The sequence below is a fragment of the Pleurodeles waltl genome, chromosome 12 (genome assembly GCF_031143425.1).
Source record: "Pleurodeles waltl isolate 20211129_DDA chromosome 12, aPleWal1.hap1.20221129, whole genome shotgun sequence".
Lineage (NCBI taxonomy): Eukaryota > Metazoa > Chordata > Amphibia > Caudata > Salamandridae > Pleurodeles > Pleurodeles waltl.
The window spans coordinates 428,531,423-428,556,028 of NC_090451.1; the positions used below are offsets into that span (position 1 = coordinate 428,531,423).

The 24,606-nt window shown below is 44.5% G+C and overlaps 1 protein-coding gene across 1 annotated transcript in view; it reads left to right on the forward strand.

The window, feature by feature from the left end:
- Window positions 1-24,606, forward strand: part of CDYL2 (chromodomain Y like 2) — a 362,648-nt gene that overhangs the window by 330,806 nt on the left and 7,236 nt on the right. The window contains exon 6 of the mRNA XM_069216897.1: window positions 9,172-9,315. Within this exon, the coding sequence (XP_069072998.1) occupies window positions 9,172-9,315 (144 nt within the window). The remainder of the gene's footprint in view (window positions 1-9,171; window positions 9,316-24,606) is intronic.

Here is a 24,606-nt window from a genome sequence, read left to right on the forward strand (position 1 = left end):
ACTAGGGTGGCACGTGCAGCTGTGTCGGGCCCCTACGGTTTAGTCCCAGGCACATGCTCCTTTTTGTCTTATACATGCAGCACTCCAAGAAAGATGGCCCACCTGACCCCAGAAGCACTAGGGTGGCACGTGCAGCTGTGTCAGGCCCCTCTGGTTTTGTCCCAGGCACATGCTCCTTTTTGTCTTATACATGAGGCACTCCAAGAAAGATGCAGGTTGTTGTCACAGGCCCAGGCCCCAGTGACTCTTCGGTGACCGACAGGCTGGAGGTACACAACAGTCACCACAGGGGGGGAACACCCACCAATCCACTCAGCATTCTACCACCATGCATCTGCTGCCCTCCCAACCTGTGACCATTTGAGGGCCCACCGCAGATGCTCCCAACAGGATCGCGTTCACTCCCCCTCTCCAGGGCCCTTGTTGTCCACTCTGCCACCAACAAAGATTGCTTGTCTCCTAATCTCCCCACCCTTGTCTTTATCAGCCTTTCCTCTCCCACTCGGCCATGTGTCGCCGGGATTGCCTTAAACCTGCTGCTCTGCCCCGAGTTTGGCCTCTCAAGCCTCAAGACCGTCACCTTCAATTTCGGCCATATGTCTGGGACTCATCTCCCAGTGCTGCACTAAGGGTGGTGATGCCTTTCTTTGTTCTCTTTTTTTATGGTGAAGAGGTGAAGACAGTAGCCTGGATCATGTCAGATTCATCAAACTGGTGCGGGAGGTCGTATTCCTCCCATCCGCCATGTTGGCTGGTTGGCCACGCCCCGTTAACTTAACAGCTCTTATGAGACTTCCAGAATGCTGATCTTCAAATTGAGTTCCAATGTTAAAGATCCCTTGTGACCCCTAAAAAATGTTTAAAATCATGTTTTAAAACCATTAACATTTTGATGAAGAGAAAAATCTATTTTTTTCAATTTCAAGATACCTCTTTTTCAATCTAGTATGACCCTTCAAGATTGCATTATTATTGTAGCTCAATTTAGATGTTTCCTCAATTACAAAATGGAAATATTTTGTACATACCTTTGTAAGAGATTTTCTGAATATATGTGAGATGGATATCATGAAACCAGATCTCCAACAATAGAATGTAATTTAGGTGTAATTTCAACATTTAACCCCTTCGCTGCCAGGCCTTTTCCCCCTCCTGTGCCAGGCCTTTTTTTGGCTATTTGGGGCAGTTCGCGCTTAGGCCCTCATAACTTTTTGTACACATAAGCTAGCCAAATTTGCGTCCTTTTTTTCCAACATACTAGGGATTCTAGAGGTACCCAGACTTTGTGGGTTCCCCTGAAGGAGGCCAAGCAATTAGCCAAAATACAGTGAAAATTTCGTTTTTTTCAAAAAAAATTGGAAAAAGTGGCTGCAGAAGAAGGCTTGTGGTTTTTTCCCTGAAAATGGCATCAACAAAGGGTTTGCGGTGCTAAAATCACCAGCTTTCCGGAACAGGCAGACTTGAATCAGAAAACCCAATTTTTCAACACAAATTGGGCATTTTACTGGGACATACCCCATTTTTATAATTTTTTGTTCTTTCAGCCTCCTTCCAGTCAGTGACAGAAATGGACGTGAAACCAATGCTGGATCCCAGAAACTTAAACATTTCTGAAAAGTAGACAGAATTCTGAATTCAGCAAGGGGTCATTTGTGTAGATCCAACAAGGGTTTCCTACAGAAAATAACAACTGAAAAAGAGAAATATTGAAATTGAGGTGAAAAAAACATCAATTTTTCTCTACTTTTTACTCTGTACCTTTTTCCTGCAATGTCAGATTTTCGAAAGCAATATACCGTTACGTCTGCTGGACTCCTCTGGTTGCGGGGATATATAGGGCTTGTAGGTTCATCAAGAACCCTAGGTACCCAGAGCCAATAAATGAGCTGCACCCTGCAGTGCGTTTTCATTCTATACCGGGTATACAGCAATTCATTTGCTGAAATATAAAGAGTGAAAAATAGCTATCAAGAAAAAACCTTTGTATTTCCAAAATGGGCACAAGATAAGGTGTTGAGGAGCAGTGGTGATTTGCACATCTCTGAATTCCCGGGTGACCATACTATCATGTGAATTACAGGGCATTTCTCAAATAGGCGTCTTTTTTACACACTCTCTTATATTTGGAAAGAAAAAATGTAGGGAAAAACAAGGGGCAATAACACTTGTTTTGCTATTCTATGTTCCCCCAAGTCTCCCGATACAAATGATACCTCACTTGTGTGGGTAGGCCTAGCGCCCGCGACAGGAAATTCCCAAAACACAACGTGGACACATCACATTTTTTGAAAGAAAACAGAGGTGTTTTTTGCAAAGTAGCTACCTGTAGATTTTGCCCTCTAGCTCAGCCGGGACCTAGGGAAACCTACCAAACCTGTACATTTTTTAAAACTAGAGACCAGACCTAGGGGAATCCAAGATGGGGTGACTTGTGGGGCTCTGACCAGGTTCTGTTACCCAGAATCCTTTGCAAACCTCAACATTTGGCTAAAAAAACACTTTTTCCTCTCACTTTGGTGACAGAAAGTTCTGGCATCTGAGAGGAGCCACAAATTTCCTTCCACCCAGCGTTCCCCCAAGTCTCCCGATAAAAATGATACCTCACTTGTGTGGGTAGGCCTAGCGCCTGCGACAGCAAATGCCCCAAAACACATCGTGGACACATCACATTTTTTCATAGAAAACAGTGCCTATCTGTGGATTTTGTCCTCTAGCTCAGTCGGCACCTGGGGAAACCTAGCAAACCAGCGCATTTTTGAAAACTAGAAACCCAGGGGAATCCAAGATGGGGTGACTTGTGGGGCTCTGACCAGGTTCTGTTACCCAGAATTCTTTGCAAACATCAACATTTGGCCAAAAAAACACTTTTTCCTCTCATTTCGGTGACAGAAAGTTCTGAAATCTGAGAGGAGCCACAAATTTCCTTCCACCCAGCATTCCCCCAAGTCTCCCGATAAAAATGGTGCCTCACTTGTGTGGGTAGGCCTAGCGCCCACGAAAGGTAATGGCCCAAAACACAACGTGGACACATCTCATTTTTTCACAGAAAACAGAGGTGTTTTTTGCAAAGTGCCTACCTGTGGATTTTGGGCTCTAGCTCAGCCTGCCCCGGGGGGGCAGAAATGGCCTAAAATAAATTTGCCCCCGCACCCCCCTAACCCCTCCCCGGGAGCGACCCTTGCCTATGGGGTTGCTCCCCTTGCGTGACATTGGCGCAAAAAATAAAATTCCTGGTGCATAGTGGTTTCTGCCCCCTTGGGGGCACATTGACCGAAATTCGGCCAATCTGCCCCCAAGGAGGGCAGAAATGGTCTAAATACAATTTGCCCCCCAGGTGAGCGACCCTTGCCTAATGGGTCGCTCCCCATCTCTAAAAAAACAAACAAACAAAGAAAAAACACAAAAATAACATTTGCCCTGGCGCCTAGAGGTTTCTGATCCCCCCCCCACGGGAGCAGATCGGCCTAATAACAATAGGCCGATCTGCCCCCGGGGGGCAGAAATGGCCTCAAATAAAGTTGCCCCCCCACCCCACCGCCAACCCCCTCCCAGGAGCGACACTTGCCTACGGGGTCGCTCCCCCTGCGTGACATTGGCACCAAAAAAAAATCCCCGGTGCCTAGTGGTTTCTGCCCCCTTGGGGGCAGATTGACCTAAAATCGGCCAATCTGCCCCCAAGGGGGGCAGAAATGGTCTAAATACAATTTGCCCCCCAGGGGAGCAACCCTTGCATAATGGGTCGCTCCCCATCTCGAAAAAAAAAAAAGAAAAAAAAAAAAACACAAAAATTAAATTTGCCCTGGTGCCTAGAGGTTTCTGCCCACCCAACCCGCCCTACCCACCCCCCCACCCCCCGGGAGCGACCCTTGCCTACGGGTTTGCTCCCCCTGCGTGACATTGGCGCCAAAAAAAAATCCCCAGTGCCTAGTGGTTTCTGCCCCCTTGGGGGCAGATTGACCTAAAATTGGCCGATTTGTCCCCAAGGGGGGCAGAAATGGTCTAAATACAATTTGCCCCCCAGTGAAGCGATCCTTGCCTAATGGGTCGCTCCCCAAATTTGCCCTGGTGTCTAGAGGTTTCTGCCCCCAGGGGGGGCAGAAATGGGCTAAAATAAATTCCCCCCCCCCCCCCAGAGTGACCCTTGCCTACGGGGCGCTCCCCCTGCCTGACATTGGCGCAAAAAAAAAATCCCCAGTGCCTAGTGTTTTCTGCCCCCCTTGGGGGCAGATTGGCCTCATAAAAATAGGCCAATCTGCCCCCAAGGGGGGCAGAAATGGCCTAAATCTAATTTGCCCCCTAGGGGGGCGACCCTTGCCTAAGGGGTCGCTCCCCACCTCCAAAAAAAACAAAACGAAAAGAAAAACAAAAACAAAAAAAAATGATCCCTGGTGCCTAGAGGTTTCTGCCCCCCGGGGGCTGATCGGCCTAATAATAGGCCAAAAGCCCCCCCTGGGAGCGACCCTTGCCCAAGGGGTCGCTCCCTTATGTCCATATCATTAAAAAAATAAAAAACCTGGCTTTATTAGCACAGGGGGGGGGGGAGCGCTAGTGCTCCCCCCAGTTCCCGGGTGTAGGACGAGGTGACCTCATCCAAGGCACCCGAGGGGTTAAACACCTGTTTAAATCCTACTCTACAAAATTTAAACAACTATTCAAAAGATTTGGTAAAATTTATATTTCCAGACCATCTATCCAGATTAGTCATGAGGCACTGGTTTAAAAATCTCAAAGAAGGAATTTAAGATCTATGTATTGAGGATATGCATAACAAATTTAAAGGGATGATGCAGGACACTAGGCAATGTAGAAGATGTCACAATTAAAAGAGTCAATTTGGGGTATTGTTTGAGACATAAGTATATCTATGCAGAACGGATGGTATATAATACCCTGAAGATTCTCAATAAGGCCCACTCCAGAATTTGCTTTGTTGCCCAAGATGCTAAGATGAGGTGATAGGGTATTGGGAGAACTTGGTTTGTAACTGTTGAGAACTAGAAGAATATTATAAAGCAGTTTTCATTTTTTTAAGTCATCAAATTAATTTCTGCATCAAACCAGGTACTGTGTTGATTTTTCTTGAAAGTACCTTGCAACTGAAAAAGATTTATTTTTATTTTTATTGCAATCCTCACTGGTCGATCATTTATAATTCATCATTGGAATTAGAGCAGGCACCAAGATATCAGAATTGTTACATGATGATTAAAGTCAAAAAGTTAGTATTTCTATACGCCAAAAAGATTGTTTTGATTAAAACATTTTTGAAGACATTCAAATACTTACCTGATTACTAAACTGCAATACTAATTTGAGCATTATCATACAAATGTTTTTGTCCATAGTTATAGTCATAATTGTACTTGTATCTGTTTTAAGAGAATTAGTATAATGAAAGGTAAGAAACATGATTATTCTTCTTCTGTTATAACCCATACTAAAAACATGGGCCCAGATATAGTACTAAAGTGCGAACTACTGGAAACATATACATATTTAATAATCAGAGGTGAGAATGAGGGCCCTTCTAGCACACCACATCATGCTTCTTTCAGTTATTTTCTTTAACCTGATAAGCACTTGTTGGTTTTCTTTGTACTGTTGGTATATCACTGGTAATTCTGGATAACAAAATACAAAGGATCAGCACATATATTAATTTACACTAACACTTCTGGTTGGAATAACTACCTCAAGTTTCGTTACTGTACTTTGTCGTGTGGAAGATAAGTTATAGTTTTTACTTGACTTCAAGATAACCAGCAATATTTGTGTCCTCTCATTCTGTGTTATCATTAGCAAAGCGTATGCGTGTGCTTGAACTGTAATACCTTATGCTTGGCATTCAAACAAACCTAACAACACAGTTCAATCTAATCATTCTTATTCCGTCACAGCAATCCATAGTATGAAGTATCAAACCCAATATTAGAAAAGTTCAGATAGATGTTCAGAATATTAGCTCATAGTTGGCTTCCACCAACAACATGATTTTCAGAAGACTTCTATTTCCTATATCTAGCAATACAAATCCTTGGGAGCAGTAGGTCTTGGGAAGGGAAATTTGTAACATGATCCTGGCTGTGACAACATAGTATCATGATCCCCTAGCAGACAACTTGTTGCACCCGGCGGTGTCTGCATGGTCATCCCCAAACTTTATGCTGTAACTCTCCTTATTCCTGACCCCATTGTTTTTTACCTTTAGGACTCAACACATTTTACCACTGCTAACCAGTGCTAAAGTGCTTGTGCTCTCCTGCTTAAACATGGTAAAAGTGGCTTATATCCAATGTGCTCATCTAATTTACTGTAAATCCCTATTAAAGTGTCACCACCTGTACACAAGGCATGTCAATGCTACAAGAGGGTCTGCAGCACTGATAGTGCCACCCACTTAAGTAGCACTTTAAACATGTCTGAAGTCTGCAATTTCAGTTGGCAGTTTTTAACTGCCATTGTCACTTTGCAAAATAAACCATTTGCCAGTTTCCTTTTTAATACACATAAGTCACCCTAGACCCTAAACAAGCCATAAGGAATGTGCAGTGCATTCAGATAGATGGGCATTTACTTTTCACTTTTATATGTTTTGGTAATGGAAAAACTCTTACATTTGTTAGTCACTACTGCAAGGCATACCTGTCCCATAGGATAACATTAGGTAACCTTGTTACATTTAAAAAGTGATAACTTTCAGTTGAGAGCAGGTAGAAAAGTCGAGTTTAGTCCCCAAACAATTTTAATTTAAAACCCATGTTAATGGTAAAGTTGGATTGTAAGTCACAATGCTGAAAATGGCACTTTTAGAAAGTTGCTATTTTCTTGCCCTAAACATTTGTTGCCCACCTGGAAACTGTATCCTGGGTCACCCTACTAGGTGTAGCTGTTGTGTATTACTACCAGACAGTAAGACAAAGGAGGAAGAGGTGTTGGTGGCATGGGCCATCTCTTACTTGATGAGATGGTGGAGCTGTCAACTACCACACTTTCACATCACAAAGGCTCTGCCTCAGCACACTCACTAAGGGTTTCAAACTAGCCTTTTTTGCCCCCAGACAAGATGCGACCAGGACAGGGAGGAAGGAAATTCTAAATGCTGCTGTGGTGGAACACTCTAGAAACTTCTCCAAATTCAAAGCTGGCACCAACTATAAATACTGGACTCTCAGTCCTAACTCTTCAGTACAACTTTGGACCTGTGGAAGACCTAGATAGACTGTTGTGCTGCACTGCAGCAAGAAGGACATCTGCTCTGCTGCCCTGCTGTCCTGCTGCCTGAGTGAGAAGGACTGGACATGCATCTTGAACCCAGGAGCACCAGAATGACTCTAAGTGCTAGTTGGCTGTCTTTCTGGTCAGAGCCTCAGGGACAGAAAAGGCTGCAACTGTCTTCAGCCCCCACCTGGACTCTGCCGGCCGAGGTTCCTGGAAGTAGGCCTGAAGGTTCTCTGTCAGCCCAGCTCTGGTCCTAGTAGAATTGATGCAGCATGATGCATCACCTCACACCTCTACATTGGAACCTCCATTGCACAATGCATCACCGATGCAGGATCTCGGAGCTCCTCAGAACTGCTGCTGCACATCGCAGCCTTGCCGCTGTTTGGAATTGCTGCTCCACAACACATCCTTGATTCAGGACCTCACATTGCAACCCGTCACTCCTCAGTGCATCCTTGACTTGTGACCCACAGCTTCTCAGTACTGCCACTGCACAACACATCCTCAGTGTAGGACTCCACACTGCCACTACACCATGCATTTTCGATGCAGTACTTAGCACCCGCACTGTGCAGCACTTCCTCGACGCAGGATCTTGCACACTCTGCAACCAGGATTTAAAGTACTTTGTTCAGCAGGCCTATTTTGGTACCTGTATCTGGCCCGCACTCCATCACAGTAAGCCTGAACTTGTGACTTTGTCCCCATCCAGCGCAGCCAGATGACTACACTAATTTGAACTAAACCATTAAAACTGCATATCTCCGGTCTACTCATTGGATTTTTGTTGTTTCGTTTCAAATAATTTATTAAATTGTACTGTTTTACTAAATTTGTGTGGGATCTTTCTTGCGTTTTCAGTTTTTTTACTATTTAAGTGCTGCAAAAATACCTTTTACATTTCCTCTAAGTTAAGCCTGACTGCTTTTGTGCCAAGCTACTGAGGGTTAATCACAGCTTAATATAGTGACTTTTGTGGTTCCCCCTGACAGGGACTGTGGCTGTTGCTTGACCAGGGTTAACACCCAAGTCAGCCCACAACCCGATTTCTCACAGGACTCGAACCACAAGGTAAATTATACCTGAAATTCCAAGTTGACCACAGTCTATCCCGAATATAGCAGTGTTCATGGTGTGCTCGAAATTTCTTGTTGTTAGCGTATTTACGTGTAGCACATCCTCCTTGCGCTCCTCAGTGTCACCACTCTATGAGGACCACAAGCCTTTCCTGGATGGAACTTAGTACAGGCCGATTCGAGGTACCACTTCCCTACGCATGAGCCACAATGAGCGGTAAGCAGCATATCCAGCCCCACTTCTTGTTGATCCTTCCCATCATGAAGGAGAACTGTTTCTATTCAAGTAGTAAGAGTTTATCTTGACCAGGTCCCAGCTTCAGTAGGCAGTACATTGGGACATTTAGGGCAATACATTACGGAGCATAAGAAGGCAAGATTCTAGCTTGCTACAATCATTAGCTGGCTATGCCCTCCTTCTAGCCATGTTGGGTCTGCATTTATGAAGCTTGCTTTAATTGAAAGACTGTAAGTAATGGGCCTGCACATATGTTTATTCGGCAGCACTGGTGTTGAAAATATCGAGAACACATTCTGCAGAATGTGTGAACCAAAAAAAAAATGTACACTTTTCGAGATTATGATCAGATCTGCATTGAGAGCAAAGCAGTTTATTTCCATCATGTACCTTTTACATTATTTTTCCTGTATATTTAATTCACATTGCATATGAATTGTTCCTGTACTATCTTTCTTTGTTTTATTCATGTATTTATAGCTCTCTTTTACCTTCTAGCATTAGATGTCAGCACGAGTACAATATGCTTATTCACGCGCTTTGCATAGGTCGAGCTTTGTTGCCATTCAGAAGAGTGCTTTTTTAACATGTATGAATGTGCGGATGTCTTTGAATACATGTTTTTCATTTTTTTAGGCAAATGAAATGTTGTTCTGTGGACGAAAGCTTACAGCGCAAGAAGCATGTAGCAGAGGACTTGTCTCACAAGTATTTTGGCCAACTACATTCAGTCAAGAAGTGATGTTACGTGTCAAGGAAATGGCCTCTTGCAGTGCAGTGGTAAGTAAAGTCGTACTTCAGCTCACATGCTAGCAAATCACAACTTTAACATAGAATTGACGGATTCCTGCGCCCACTTAATGGATTGCTTTTCCACTGCAACGTGTCGTTTAGCTAATCCTAGTGTCAGGTCTACAAACCTGGTTATCTAATTCATCCTTACTCCGAAATATTTTATGACCATTAGTGCTAAACCCGTGACACTGTCTCGACAACTATTTTGAAGGCTTTCCACAAATGTACTTTCCGAATGGCAGGTACAGATCAAAGGAGAACACGAAAGAAAGTGGGTTACAATTCCAGCGTATTAAACGATCAGGCACCAGTTAATTTATCAATGTGATGAGTTTAAATCCTGTTGTTTAGAGAGAAAGCTGCATAGCAGATCTTTTACTAATTTCATTTTTTTCAGTCTCCCGAGTAAAATATACTGTTGTTAGTTAATTTTGGTAGTATTACATCAGATGCTACTCTCTATCCTTTTCTGAAGCAACGCTTTACAGGTCATATCCTAGTTAAACCCGTTTAGGGGAGATTAAGGATGGCTGTGCCTTGGGAAGTTGGCGAGGATGTGTGTAGTTCGTGTGTTTTAGCGTAGTTAATGTCCCAGTTGTACCCTAATTCTTACTGTACACGTCTGTTTTATTAGAAAGCAAGTCGTCCTCTACTTCCTTCAGTCAATGTTGGAGGGATGTGTCCTGTAGAGTACAGGTGGTTGTGGTCTGGCGGCGTTGCGATGTGCCAGTGAACTGGAGCTACTCTTGAAAAGAAAACCAGCATTTAAGTTGGAGCTATTGGTGGTGTAAATTCATAACTTAACTTTTCTTGCCACATAAATTGGCCAACCCTGCCTCATCATTTGGTCTTTTCCTACCACATAATTCCAGTGGCCCTGCATGCCTTACACTGGCAGAGGGGTGCAGTTTGACAGCATTGAATCAGTGACTGAATCAGTAGCAGGAGTATGTACCAATGCCTCCAAACCGTAAACTGATCTGAGTGAAGTATGTCAAATATAGCATTCAAAAGTGGAGTCTCTTCTAACTAAATCCACTTTGCATTTCGCCTTCAAATGTCAATTTGGCAAAAAAATGGCCCTGGAAATCAAGTATTTAAGATTCCCCTTTCTGCAGTTGAAATAATGCTCTCCCTGAATAAAATGATGTCGGTCTACTAGAAAAATATGATTTTTCTTTTACTACAGGAAAATGCTTTGAGGGCATGATGAAATTAAACTGCTTGGCTCTCAATGCAGATCTTTCAGCAGCTGCGGCTCTTCCGGTATGGTGGAGGAGCGTTGCACCCCCCGCCAGCAGCAGCCGCTGCAAACCTTTAAGAAAAAAAGGATAATAAACTATGTTTATTATCCTTTTGTTGTTAAAGGGGCGGGCCATGGGGGATGACAGGGACAAGAGGAGTGCACTGTGCACTCCCCTCAGTGGACATCTGTGTCTCGGGCCTGCCAAACACACATGCGCATTATGCTCTCTCCAGCCTGGCACTGTCTTGTCAGGCTGGAGAGAAAAGGCACAGCCAATCCTAACACTGCTCTGAGCGGTATCAGGATTGGCCGAAGTGCAGGCTGGGAGTCTGTGCCTGCTGAGGGACTGGAGTAGTAAGTTTTTTTTTTTTTTTCCATTTTTATATTCTCAAATCCCCCCCCAGCTGCACGCCGCCCTGCCCCTTGTAACCCCCGGGACCCGCAGCTGTCTTTCAGTATGCCTTGCCCCATGTTTGCCAACAAGGAAATCAGAAACAGAACAGTCCTTTTCAATTAGACTTGCAAAAAGGCCTGACAATAGATTTCCTAGAATAAAATAAAAACACTGTTAGGGCAACTGTGAGGCCTGGATTTGGCTGAGGAAGAAACATTCTTATTACAAATATCGTAATGCTAGATATCAGAAATAGCAAACTATAAGTCACCTAAGCAATAAAATAAGTTTTGTGAGAAGTGTTGTTCCAATGGATTACCTGAAATTAACCATAAACAAGCTTGACACATAAACCTTCACATCTCAAGAGTGTAATTGAAAGGAGTGGAGTATAAAGACTCATGATGTGATGTAATACATTTTCAGCAACAACCCCCCCCCCCCCCTTCCCAAAGACAAGTACAAAGAAGAGAACACATGGCCCACTGAGTATCTCACCAAGAGGGGAACAAAGAAACAGTAGAACCTGTTCTTATGAAGTTAAAAGTCACCCATATGAATTTCTGCATAGAAGATGGCAGTAGACTGATATAGAAATACTTGATACTAAACAGTAGCTGGGCCACAGAGAAGAGGGTAGTCATCATACAAAGAAACAATTCTAAAAAAAAAAAAAAAAAAAATACTTCTCAGGATTCACCTGACAAACCCTTCCTGCATCCCTAAAGATGAGTACATTCTACTCCACAGTGGTTCCCAACCTTTTGACTTCTGTGGACCACCATTTTATCATTACTGGAACCTGGGGACCCCCACTGAATCATTATTGGAATCAGGGGACCCCCACTGAATCATTATTAAAAGCTGTGGACCTAGTCTGTTAATATTATTTTATTTTCTAAGTAGTCCCGGATCCCCCGAGGAGGCTTCGCGAACCCACAGGGGTCCCCAGACCACAGGTTGGGAACCATTATTGTAACATATTGGACTGACCCTCAACAGTGGCCTTCATATATGTGAATGCACAAGGGTATAAATGCTTCCACTTAAATTGTGTTTGTCAGCACTTCAAGCTTACAAAAATATGTATTAGTATTCTGTTCCTTTTTTGACTGGCATATTTATTTATGTAATTTGTGCTGACATTGAAGCCTTTCAGCGAGAAGTGTTTTAAATAAACTTGCCAACTAGTCATCAAAAATGACATGGCACTACAGGTTTGCCATGCTCAATAGTCCCACCATAAACTGACTCATACCCCCACCCAGTGTCTTGCAGATCAACCTTAAGAGTTGGATCAAATTATATTTTTGTGTTTTTGATAAAGAAGCTTCCACGCCTTTCCAGCTGTTCCTATATTTGCATTTTACAGATAAAAAAACAAGTTCAGTTTACTGGAAAACGTATTTAAGCACTAGATCTTGCAGTAATCATGACTGTCCCTATTGCTCACTAGGGGGCATAGTTATTGGAGAGTTCCTTTCCTTAGACTGAACTAAAACGTTCTGGGGGCACATTACTTGAAATAACAATTCTTAAATTGTAGTTGTGGTACTGTACTATATACCCAAATCACTGATAAGAATGTTGGGAGCATGTTTCCCCAGTTTTTTGCTTTCTTCACCTTGTGAGTGATATGAAATGAAAGAGAATGAGATATAGATTTGGGAAATATCTTCCATTAATGAGCTATAGCAGGTGGGTGGATCACATCTCCATAGGTATTAGTGTTAGCTTTCTTCACTGTTAAGGTAGCTGCAACCCTACTTTTGAGTACACTAGTGGCTATGGATTGAAACTTCCCATGGTTCCTCCAACACACAACATTTTGTCCCAGTTTTGATGTGTTTATACTGGGCCCTCACTGTGATTTAATTAGTGAATGAGTTTTCCTGCCCCTAGATTTTAATGCCCTAGGATTGATTCCCTTTGACAAGAGTCACCCCGTGTTCTAGACTGTGTCTTGTTACTCTTCAACATCTTTATATACATTTTTTTTTGCTAGCTGACAAAGTACCACACATTATTTATGATGGATTGCTGATGACCATAGTTAAGCTATCTTTTTTTAATTAGCACTGTTTGCCTAGATATGTACTTGGTGTAACATGATGTTTTACATACACCCTCTTTATCCTCATTGACTATGAGAAGGCATTCAACAGCATCGACAGAGAGACCCTTTGTATACTTCTCTGCCACACTGATGTGCCAGATAAATTTATAGGAATCATCGGGAACTCGGATGAGGGAATGACCTGCGATATAGTCCATGGAGGACAACTTACTGATGCTTTCCAAGTGAGGACCGGAGCTTGCCAATGTTGTTTGCTTTTGCCTTTTCTCTCCTTGCTGCCCATAGACTGGTTCATTAACACATATTCAGCAAGGATAAGAAATGGGATCCAGTTGATACTTTTGACGCTGCTCGGCAACTTAGACTTTGCAGACGACCTGGCACTAATCTCCTATACCCATCTGCAGATGTAAGAGAAGACTGACAATGTGGCAGCCACATCAGCACAATGTGACCTCAAAATCCACAAAACCAAGGTGTGGAAGGCTAACACTGTCAGCACAGCTGCAGTCCCTCTTGCAAGCAAGAGGTTGAGGACTTCACCTGCCTGGGCTGTATCATTGTCACGGAGGGCGGCATAGTCGCAGACTTCAAGGCAAGAATCGGCAAAGCAAAACTACCTTCATCCAGCTAAAGAATACCTGGAGCTCCAATGACCTAACGCTGCAGCAGATGTCCGAGGGGAGTAACATCAAATTTAAAAAAATTAAGTAAACAGAACTTTGCATCTGGAATCTCGCAGCACCTTATTGTCTGTGAAATCAATGTGAGACACGGTCTTCGGTTGCAAGCATTTCCACGTCGAGGACAGGCACGAGCACGGCTTGTTAAACGAGGAAGTGGTTGCTGATACTGCTGCAGAATTTGTGTGCAGGCTGATAGTTCTTTCTAGGGTAATCATGCTCTTAAACCTTTAGCTGATGTACGATTCTTCTTTTTGTTTTTTGTAATGGGAGCTCCAGTGTTTACCATTGTGGAATATCGAAAGTAGAACCTATAAATTTGAAGTTACTTTTCATATTTGCTCTCAAATGTGTGTACATCCCTTCCAAGTATCACTCATCAGGCGTTAGTCTAACGCATTTCAGTGTGGTGATCCGCATTATCGCACCAAAATGCAAAATCACACATTATAGCGCCTCCTCACCTGTCAAGAGGAGTGCTATAATGCAGCACAATAATAGCTATAGTGGAAGAGCGCAATGCGCATTGCTTCAGTCAGGCTAAGGGGGCTGGCTCAAAATATGCTTGCAACTCTGCGAGTACTGCTACAATGTATTGCAACGCACATGCATGTCGCAGGCACTGTGTCCCGAATTGCTTTACTACTAAGAAGACTGTAGTGAGTAGTCACTAGAGAGGCTCAGTTTAATAGGCTAAGGTGGGGGTCCGTGACTCATGTGCTGCCTCCAACGGTGCAAGCAGGCAGCATTTTAGCAAGTTTTGGCTGCTCTTTTTGGGCAAGTCAGAAATGTGTGCTACAGCTCCTTTTATGACCTTGTCACTCGCACTGGGGCGGGGGCAGTGAGTATCAAGATCGACCATTCTCAGACCCACCCTGGCTGTTGCAGGCAACACAATGCCTCCCGCGGCTGACTCTCGTCATCGTCTGGTGACGAGCAGGGCAGCTGTAGGGCGGTTGCAGCATGGTTACAGTATCACTGCACAGGATCCCATGAGCGGGACTGGGCCGCGTTGCTGGCAGCTGACATCAGCTGCCTCGAGTTGACATCATCAACTAAGTACCTGTCAGAGTGGGAGTGGTAAAAAGATGTTCTAATAATTAAAGTAAACTCTTGTGCCTGGCATATATGTCAATTAAATAACTTGTTTTAGACTAGAACCACACTTGTGCACCAACTCTCAGGTTACAGCAGGCGGTACACCTGCCCCAGTGGCGGTTGGCCTCTCTGCGCTCAGGTACCGATTTTCATGATTATAATGATCAGTGTCAGTGTATAAAACAGCCTACTGCCGGGCTGTGACCCCAGAATCATGCCAGGCCTTGCTGTGACTAATTGCGTTGGAGTCCTCGAGTTAGCTGATCACTGGCAGGTGAGATATCCATGTTGGGGCCTGCAGCAGCCTTTTGCATCCTGTTTTAGACCTCTCTGCAGCCCGAGTGCCCCATGTGAGACAGAGAGAGCAGCCTCAGTGATGCTCTTTGCATTGATTGATTACCAGGGACAAGACCAGAGCCCAGTCGGTGAACTAAGGCTGTTTAAAGGCAGCCCTGCGCATCATATCCATGTATGATGTTCAATTTCTTGCCGCAGCTAGTCCCAATGCAGCTATTTTAATATCTTCTTAGAGAATCTTGCTGCTTAAATGGGTGTCATTTTCTAGTAGTTAAGTGTTTCCCTCGTCTTCATTGCTTGATTTTCCTTGCGAGAAAGTGTCGCTCATAGTCTGTGAAATGTCTCTCCTAATTACACTGAAATTATGAAAATGTTACACACAGCAATCTCAAACCTTGGCAGCTGTGTGTGTGTGTGTGTGTCAAACATTAAAATCCATTGCTTTTCCAATCACTCAATCTGCTTACCTACTAGCAGCATGTATGCAGATTGGTAAAGACCTCTGCCTAGGTGTGCCGAAAAGCACAAAAACCAAGCAAATCTGATCCATGTGACAGTGAGGTTTTTGAAAGGCTTCATGAAGGTGTTAACCGATGCAGATGGCATTGGTCGTTGTTGGTGGTGAAAGTAGCAATAGGTCACTAAATTTAGTCTTCCTTAGATGTCCCACTACCATCATCTGAATGATTATTGCTTGTGCTTTTCGGGTTGCAGTCTATAAGTACAAATACCTTCACAGGAAGTAAAGTAAAGTAAAGCTATAATGAATTTCCCAGAAAGTGCCGTATGGGAGCTAAACAACCCGAAACCAAATCCCTTGAAGTTTTACGAATGCCAGAGTACTCATAATGGGGGTGCAGGTTCATTTAACTTCAATCTTGAAAAATGCACTACCAGACATAGGGCCTGATTCTAACTTTGGAGGACGGTGTTAAACCGTCCCAAAAGTGGCGGATATACCACCTACCGTATTACGAGTTCCATAGGATATAATGGACTCGTAATACGGTAGGTGGTATATCCGCCACTTTTGGGACGGTTTAACACCGTTCTCCAAAGTTAGAATCAGGCCCATAGTGATTTCCAATAAGAATGCCAAACGTTGCCTAAAAGAGTGTGACCCTTTTGAAGATGTGGCAGAGAAGTATACAAAGGGTCTCTCTGTCGATGCTGTTGAATGCCTTCTCATAGTCAATGAGGATAAAGAGGGTGTATGTAAAACATCATGTTACACCAAGTACATATCTAGGCAAACAGTGCTAATTAAAAAAAGATAGCTTAACTATGGTCATCAGCAATCCATCATAAATAATGTGTGGTACTTTGTCAGCTAGCAAAATATATAAGAATCCCCTAACACCATAACACCATAGCTGAAAGACATACAAGTGGTTATCATTTACACCAGTGTCCTCAACAGGACTCAATTTGCCTATCAGCAATTAGGAAGTCAGTATCTAACTTTATCACATGCCTCTTGTGCCTCCTTTTTGTTCCTTGCCTACAAGCCGTTGAGGGTGGGCAAGTAAGACTATAAAGGTGGCTACTCCTTGCTCAAACCTGTGCCTGCCTGGGTACAGAAAGTATGAGAAATGTTGGAGCACATAAGTTAGCCGGTCGTGAAGATTTTTGTCAAGACTCCAGGGGGCAGTATGTATAGTTGCACAGTACTGCAGTCTGTGAAACTATGAGGATTACCTATAAGAAAGTTGATGAACCTTGTCAGAGCTATATTTTTAGTGCACGGCTGTACATCAAGGAATGCCTGATTAAAAATTATTCACCACCCTTTACATTTTCTGTTGATGTTTCAAAACAGAAAGTATTTAACAGAGCAGGCTTTCTGTGTTGGAGCACCCATCCTACCCTTGGTAGGTGATGTATGGCTGCTATGTTGCTTTTTAAAAATATTTATTTATAAATTCTTTTTATTGGTTTTTCGTTTAAACAGAACATACCTTAACAACAATGCCATTGTCTCGCAAGAGTTTTCACCATGCAAGATATTTAATATACATTATGGAAGCAATTATGTAATATAGAACAAACACCATCATCCTCATTTAATGCCTCTTCATCCGGCAGTCCCCTCTTGGCCTCACATCACCATGGTATGACTTTGGGGAGACCATATTTGGAAGTATTTCTTATGTACTTGGCAGGCCTTGTAGACCAGTTCTTCAAGTGCGGCACAGTGGTTCATTTAATTTGTCCATTCAATGACTGGAAGCGGTGAGGAAGCCCAGGTATCCCACAAGTGACAAGCTGTATTTCATTTGGCCACCAGATAGCCCATGGCCACCAGTTTTACTGTGCTTCTGGGAACCTCAAGTTGTCTGTAACACCCAGAAGGACTGTATTGGGATCAAGTTCCAGCAGTCTACCCACCACATCACTTAGGAGCTTGTTAACAGCCCTCCAGTGTTGACGGATTAGAGTGCATTCCCAGACAGAGTGAAAGAAAGTGCCAGGTGAGGAAGTGCCTCTAAGGCAGTTAAGATTGGTAGCGTTCCCTGTCCACCACATTTGATTAAGATGAGGCATCCACTTCATCATTCAGGGTTCCCAAATCTGTCTTCCACTGCACCATAAGCAAAGGCAGAGGGTCAGGCAAATCATTCCCTAATGATCTATAAAATTTAGAGGTCCCTTTTTCCCAAATGTATCAAGTATTGGAGATCTTTTCAAGGGGTTGAAGTCGGGGACAGCTGTGAGTTTGTCATGTTAAGCATCTGAGGCGTGTCTACGCTGCAAGTAGTGGTAAAAATGCGAGTAATGGAGATGAAGCCCACCACCTGGTCTTGGAATGATTTGATTTAGCTGCCCCTCCACCCATCTCCAAGATTAGAGATACCTATTAAGTCCTATCTCATAGAGCCAGAGAGCTTTGCTGTTTCGAACAGCCTGGTACCTTGCCACACAATGGCATTGCTGCTGTTAACATGCCATGCCATTGAAAATATTTCAGTGCAACGTTTCAACAAAGGATTGGTAGGCGAGTGATGGAAGGTAATAAGTGGTGGGGGACAACATCATATAGCAAGTGTAATGTTCTGTTTAGGAAAATTAGCTTGAGTTCAAGTAGGTTAATGGGATCATCTCCATCATCCTGCATCCAGTCATTGATCAGCACCTTATGGGACTCCCAGGCAGTGCAGTATATTGTCTGCCCAGCCCCATATCATTTGGTGACATGCTCCCTTTTGCAAATGATAAGCGGATGGGTTTACTCACCCACAGAATGGAACCCACAGCTTTCCAAAAAACATAGAAGAATATATGGGTAGTGTCGGAGAACATGGAAAAATCGAGGGAGTGAGATCATTTTGAATAGCGTTCTATGGCCTGCTATAGTAAGTGGCAACGGTGGCCACACCTCAAGGTCTTGCTTCATCTTGTGTAGTTAATATAGTACATTAAGCTCCAAATATTGCTGCTGGGTAAAGGCTATTGTCATGCCCAGATAACGAAAGCTGCCCCGCCACTCAAAGCACAGCATCAGTTGAAACTGTTAGTACCCCTCCCCTTAACGGGGTTATCATAAATTTCCTCCAGTTATATAGGTACACTCTGTCCTTTAGGCCTCCCTGCCACTGAAAACCGTGCACCCAGATATCCACTGAGATTGAGCTCTGTGAGCAACTCCACCACCAAGGTGAATAGCAGTGGTGAGAGTGGGGAGCCCTGACAAGTGCCACACTCAGTTGGAAAGGATAGAGACAGAATTCCACTAACCTGAACCTCCGCCCATAGACCATTATAAAGGGTTTCAATCCGGCAAAGAAGCTGGGGGCCAAATCACATTTTATGAAGAACCGCCAGGAGGAAAGGCCAGTGGACTGTCAAAAGCTTACTCCTCATCTGCCAACAGCAGGGCACTGTACTCCCGAAATGTACCTCTTCGGGCTATAGCCAGGTGTAGGTAGCAGAGACAATGCCTGGCACTCGTGCCAGACATGAAGCCATTCTGGTCCAGTAGAACTAAGGAGCGGATCACCTTAGCTAACCGGGTCGACAATATTTTGGTAAGTATTTTAGATTACATCTTTATCAGTGAAATAAAGCAGTAGGAGTCACACTCCTCACGGGGGTTTGCCAGGTTTGAGAATGACCGTTATGTTCACCCCTCTTATGTTGTGGGAGACCTTGCATTTCCCAAATGCTTTGTCATACACCACCAGTAAATGTGGTACAAGCAGGGGTGAGTACTTTTTCAAGAACTCCAGGAAAGGCATTAGTGCCCAGGATCTTAACTGAGGGTATCCATGGAATGGCCTGCTGCACCTCCTCCACAGTAATTGGGAGATCCAATTTCGCTCTCTCCTCTGGTGGGAGGGGATTCATTGGGAGGTTGTGAATTATTTGGTGGTCTTTTTAAAGGGGCTGTAGGCATAGAGGGCACAGTAGAACGAAGCAAACTCCATGCCAATGGGTAGCGCTGCATGAATTACCTCTGCATAAAAGTTCAGTAACAATCCCCAAACCACTGTGTGCGTTTGTGAGCCAATAGAGCAGCTTCCCAGCCTTGTCTCTCATTTTATACACGCTCCGTTGAGAGTGTAACCAGTCCTAATAGGCACAATAAAAAAGTTTTTGCTGTAAAGCTAGACAGGGTCAGTCTAGAGAACTCCTTATCAGGTCACAAGGGTGTACTGACTCAGCATGTTTGAGGTGGTCGATGTCTTGTTCAGGTTACCATAACTCATCTTCATGATCCCAGGTTTTACTGTGGATATATGTTAAAACGTCCTCCCTAACAACGGTCTTACAGGCCTTCCATAGTGTAGTGGGGGAGCTGAACCACTGTTATGGTCAAAATAATCTGTGATATTTTTGTAAAGGTGTTTTCTAAATGAGTAAATGAGTTGTTGGATAACTACTACAAATTTATTAGCGGTGGGCCCCTGTCCCCCAGCCTTTCTTCCAATCTTCAGTCTCATTGGAGAACGGTCTGAGAGCCAGCTAAGGAGTATGTGTATTCAAGAGAGATTATCGCTGACAGCTGCAGGGTGAAATTATCATCAGTATGAGAGAATGTGCTGTGTGGATGGGAGTGATATATAGATTGTCTAGTGTTGTGGTGGTGTAGTTGCCAGATATTGATGAGTCCCAGTCTGAGAGGCACAGTGATCTACCATCCTCTATCAAAGAAACATGAAGGTTTTGAAGTCACTGTCAGCATGGGTGAAACCAGGGAGACAATTAGCCAAAAGCTGTGAACTGGCCTCCAGGTACAGTAGTTGGGGAGGAGCACAGACACTAAGTATCGTCCACACAATGACATTGAGGGGCCTCAGGAGTAGGACATAAAGGCCCTTCGGTTCTGTTGAGACTCTTGCACTTCAATAGAGAAAGTTTTCTTCAGCATGATGGCCACACTTTGGGACCCCAGCGTATCCTTGTGTAACCATGTCTGCCTAGGAAAGAACAATGTGTACCCAGTGGGTGTGTTTCTTGAAGCAGCAGAACAGCTGGTTGGAGCTGCTTGACATAGAGCATAACCACTCCACTTTTAAATTTCTCATTCAAATTATGTTCCAAGACAGTATAGTGTAACCCTTGGAGGTCTCAGTAAAGAAGTCCGTAATCATCTAGGGCGGGTGAAGTGTGAGAGAGATGGTCTGGAGAGGCTTCAGGTGCCTGACACCACAACATAAAACAAGCATAAAAGCAACCACAGCATACATAAACCGTTGAACAATAACACGCAACAACAAAATCCCCACCTTCTACCCTATACTTCTCCCCTGGCAGCATCTATCACCCTAATAAGCAAATCAATAAGAAGGACTCGAAAAACTAAATAAACCTTAAAAACTAAAGAGGAGGTGATAACCGTCCGTAGGTGCAGTAATATGGAGAACTCAGCAGTGAACCAAAATGACAGTATATCTGAGCAGATAAACAGTGACCCCACAACGTTAGGTCGCCCCAGTTGCATCTCCGGAGGGTGCCCCGGCAGGCACAAGCATTTGATGCATCAAAGCATAGGACATTGCATTGTCCAAACTATGTCTATATCTGTTCAGCATGGTAACTGTCTCCACGTACTGGAATAACTCACGGCCACCAGGCTTGGGGAGGGAGGATGAGGACCGGTGGCAAATGAATTCAGGTCACTCTCGACCCAGGACCAGCCACCCTAAGTCGTGTCAAAGCAGAGGGTCTCGCCTTTATAGATCACTTTAAGACACACCAGGAACTGCAGCATATACTGTCTTTGCAAAGCTCTAAGCTTTTTTCCTTAACAGCTATGAAGGAGTGTCGCTGTTGTTGCACGTTGAGCATGTAGTTGTTGCACTTTAAGCTTCACAGAGGCCAACTCAAAGTGGAGTTTCCTTATCCTGTGAGCCTTGCGAAGGATGACATCCCGTGTAAATAATTGTTAGAAATGGGGTCTCTGGTGAGCAGTCAGTTTGCACTCTGTCCAAGCAGGGATCCTCACTCCAGTCAGAGCAATGGAGATAAACACTTATATAACCCCCTGCTCACCCCCTTGATAGCTTGGCACAAGCAGTCAGGCTTATCTCAAAGGCAATGTGTAAAGTATTTGTACCAAACCACACAGTAATACACTACAAAATTGACACCACACCAGTTTAGAAAAATAGGCAATTTATTATCTAAATCAAACAAGACCCAAAAAACCACAATTACACAAAGTACCTGGTTTGCGTCAAAATTAAAGCCACCTGGGCGAGCGTGCGTCGGAAAAGTCAGCGTTGTTTTCTCCCTTGCAAGTGAGGCCATGTGTTGTTTTTCAGACAGGGCATGTCGAGTCCGCGCATCTTTACATTGATATTGATCCCCAGTGATGATGCTTGAGAAATCCGGCTGCACAGTGATGGAAAACTGTTTCTCCAGCCTCAATGCAGGTGATGTGTCGATTTCCCAGCTGCCATGTAGGTGGTTCATTGATTTCAGCCACCAGACAGGTGGCATGTCGCTTTTACAGACGCTTTGCAGATAGTGTATCAAAATTTTCCTTGCACGGCTTCTTGTGCGTGGATTCCAGTCCTTGTTCTACCAACTTCACCTTTCAAGGGTCCAGGGACTGGATAGAGCACCACTTGACAGAGAAGGCGTATCAGCAGAGGCTCCAGGTGCTGGCAGAGGAAGTCTTTGATGGACCTGAGACTTCAAAGTAGGAGGCAAGCTCGGTCCAGACAGGGAATACACAAGCAGGCAGAGTCACCGAATGGTTCAAGCAAAAAAATTCCCACTTTCTAAAAGTGTAATTTTCAAAATGACAATTTTAAAACCAACTTTAGCAAAAGATGTAACTTTAAATCGTGAGTTCAGAGACCCCAACTCCCCATCTCTATCTGGTCCCAAAGGGAAACTGCACTTAAAAGTTATTTAAAGGTAGCCACCATGCTAACCTATGAGAGAGATATGCCTTGTGACAATAAAAAATGAATCTGGCAGTATTTCACTGCTAGAACATGTAAAATGCATCAATACATGTCCCACCTTTAACATACTCTGCACTTTGCCCATGGGACTTCCTAGGGCCTACCTTAGGGGTGCCTTACATGGATAAAAAGAGAAGGTTTTGGACTGGCAAGTGGGTACAATGTCAGTTTAAAACTGCACACACAGACACTGCAGTGACAGGGCTGAGCCATGTTCACAGGGCTACTCATGTGGGTGGCACAACCAGTGCTGCAGGCCCACTAGTATCATTTGATTTACCGGCCCTGGGCACCTCTATTGTACTTTACTAGGGACTTACTTATAAACCAAATATGCCAATCATGAAAAAAGTCAATTACACATACAATTTACACAGGGAGAACTTGCACTTTAGCACTGTTCAGCAGTGGTAAATTGCCCAGAGTAGCAAAAACAGATTCCAGCACACAGTCAAAACATGGGAAGCAAGGCGAAAAAGACAGGGTGGACCACGTCAAAAATGCCAGGTCTCACAATAATTTAGGAGCCTGGCAATCATCAGCCATTTGGGTGGGGGGGCAGGGGCAGATGGCCTGCTAGTGATCTATGTGCCTTTCCTCTACTAAGCAGGTTGAGAGCACCTTAGCTGGGAGCGGCAACTTTAACTACTCTGTAGTATACTGTGTGGGGCAGCAGACATCTGCCCCTTCTGAGATCCCCCACAATCAAGGCAAGGGGGCAGTACTCTAGAGTACTAAAAACAGCAAAACCAGAGCCAAGCACACAGTAAAACATGGGCAGCAGATGCAACAAGGACAGTGGAGACCACGCCAAGGATGCCAGGTCTAACAATAATTTAGGAGCCTGGCAATCATCAGCCTCTTGAGGGGGGCAGGGGCAGATGGCTTGCTAGCAATCTATGTGCCTTTCCTCTACTAAGCAGGTCGAGAGGACCTCAGCCAGAAGCAGAAACTTTACCCACTCTGTAGTATACTATGTGGGGTGGTGGTTTTCTGCCCCTTCTGAGATCCCCACAATCCAGATATTATTCTTCCTGGATGTGCTCTCTGCATCCTCAGCCCTCACCTCTTGTGGAGAATCCTGCTGTGGAGGGGGATACAGTAGTCTGAACCAAGCAGGCTGTAACTTCTACCTCCGTCAGATGGCCCTCTGTGACATGTTCAACAGGTTTTTAGAGAGCCTAACGCAGTAATGCTAGGTCAAGGCTCATCTCATCAATTGTACCCTCTAGAGAAGTTCCAGAGTCTTTATTGGCCTTCAGGATGGGGTCATTGAATCAGGGAGAACCCCAGTCCCAGGAGTCCTACGTTCCCCACCTTTCTGCTTGTCATAGTGGAGTTGGATTGAGCAAACCTATCAATCTTGTGCTACATAGGAGAATTGGGCAACTTTTCCATGTTCATGCTCAATGCAGAGATTTCATTGTTGCCCGGAGGCAGGTGGGCAGACAAGGAGAGAGTTCCCTGGCGAGACCCAGCTAGGAGCCCAAGTACAGAGAGGAGCTTCCCTACTGAGCAGTCCCTGAAAACAAAAGCAGAGTGGGTCCCCCTCTAAAGTCCTAGAGACCCCAGGACTTCAAATGCTCAACATGTAAGCCACCAGTCTCCAAATGCAGGCCTCTTGCTGCCAATGCATTCTTCTCCCCTTGACATGTGGGAGGGTGGAGGCCCATCCAGGAAAGCAGAGAGCCAAGTCCAGCCACTCAGGGTAGATCAGTGTATGCTGTACTCACTGTGGCCATTGACCACTACAGACCCCCAATGGCAGATGGGGCCCCCGCTGGCCCAGATACCCGAAGACAAGCAGGCATACCTCCAAAACCCCAACAGGGGCACTCACCACCCAATCTTGCCAGCCCAAAAGGCCAAGGCGGTTCTTCCCTTACGCAGGTCCTCGGGCCACTCTAGGCTCAACACAATCCATGCAGCAGCCAACGACAGGTAGCACAGTCTCACTGGCAAGAGTATTCAGGAGGAAGTGGGGCTCTGGCGTTCCCGCTCTCGGGTCGGGACAAATCCAAACCCTCTGGGCCAACACTCCAGTTGCCTCCTCTGGGGCTCTCTCC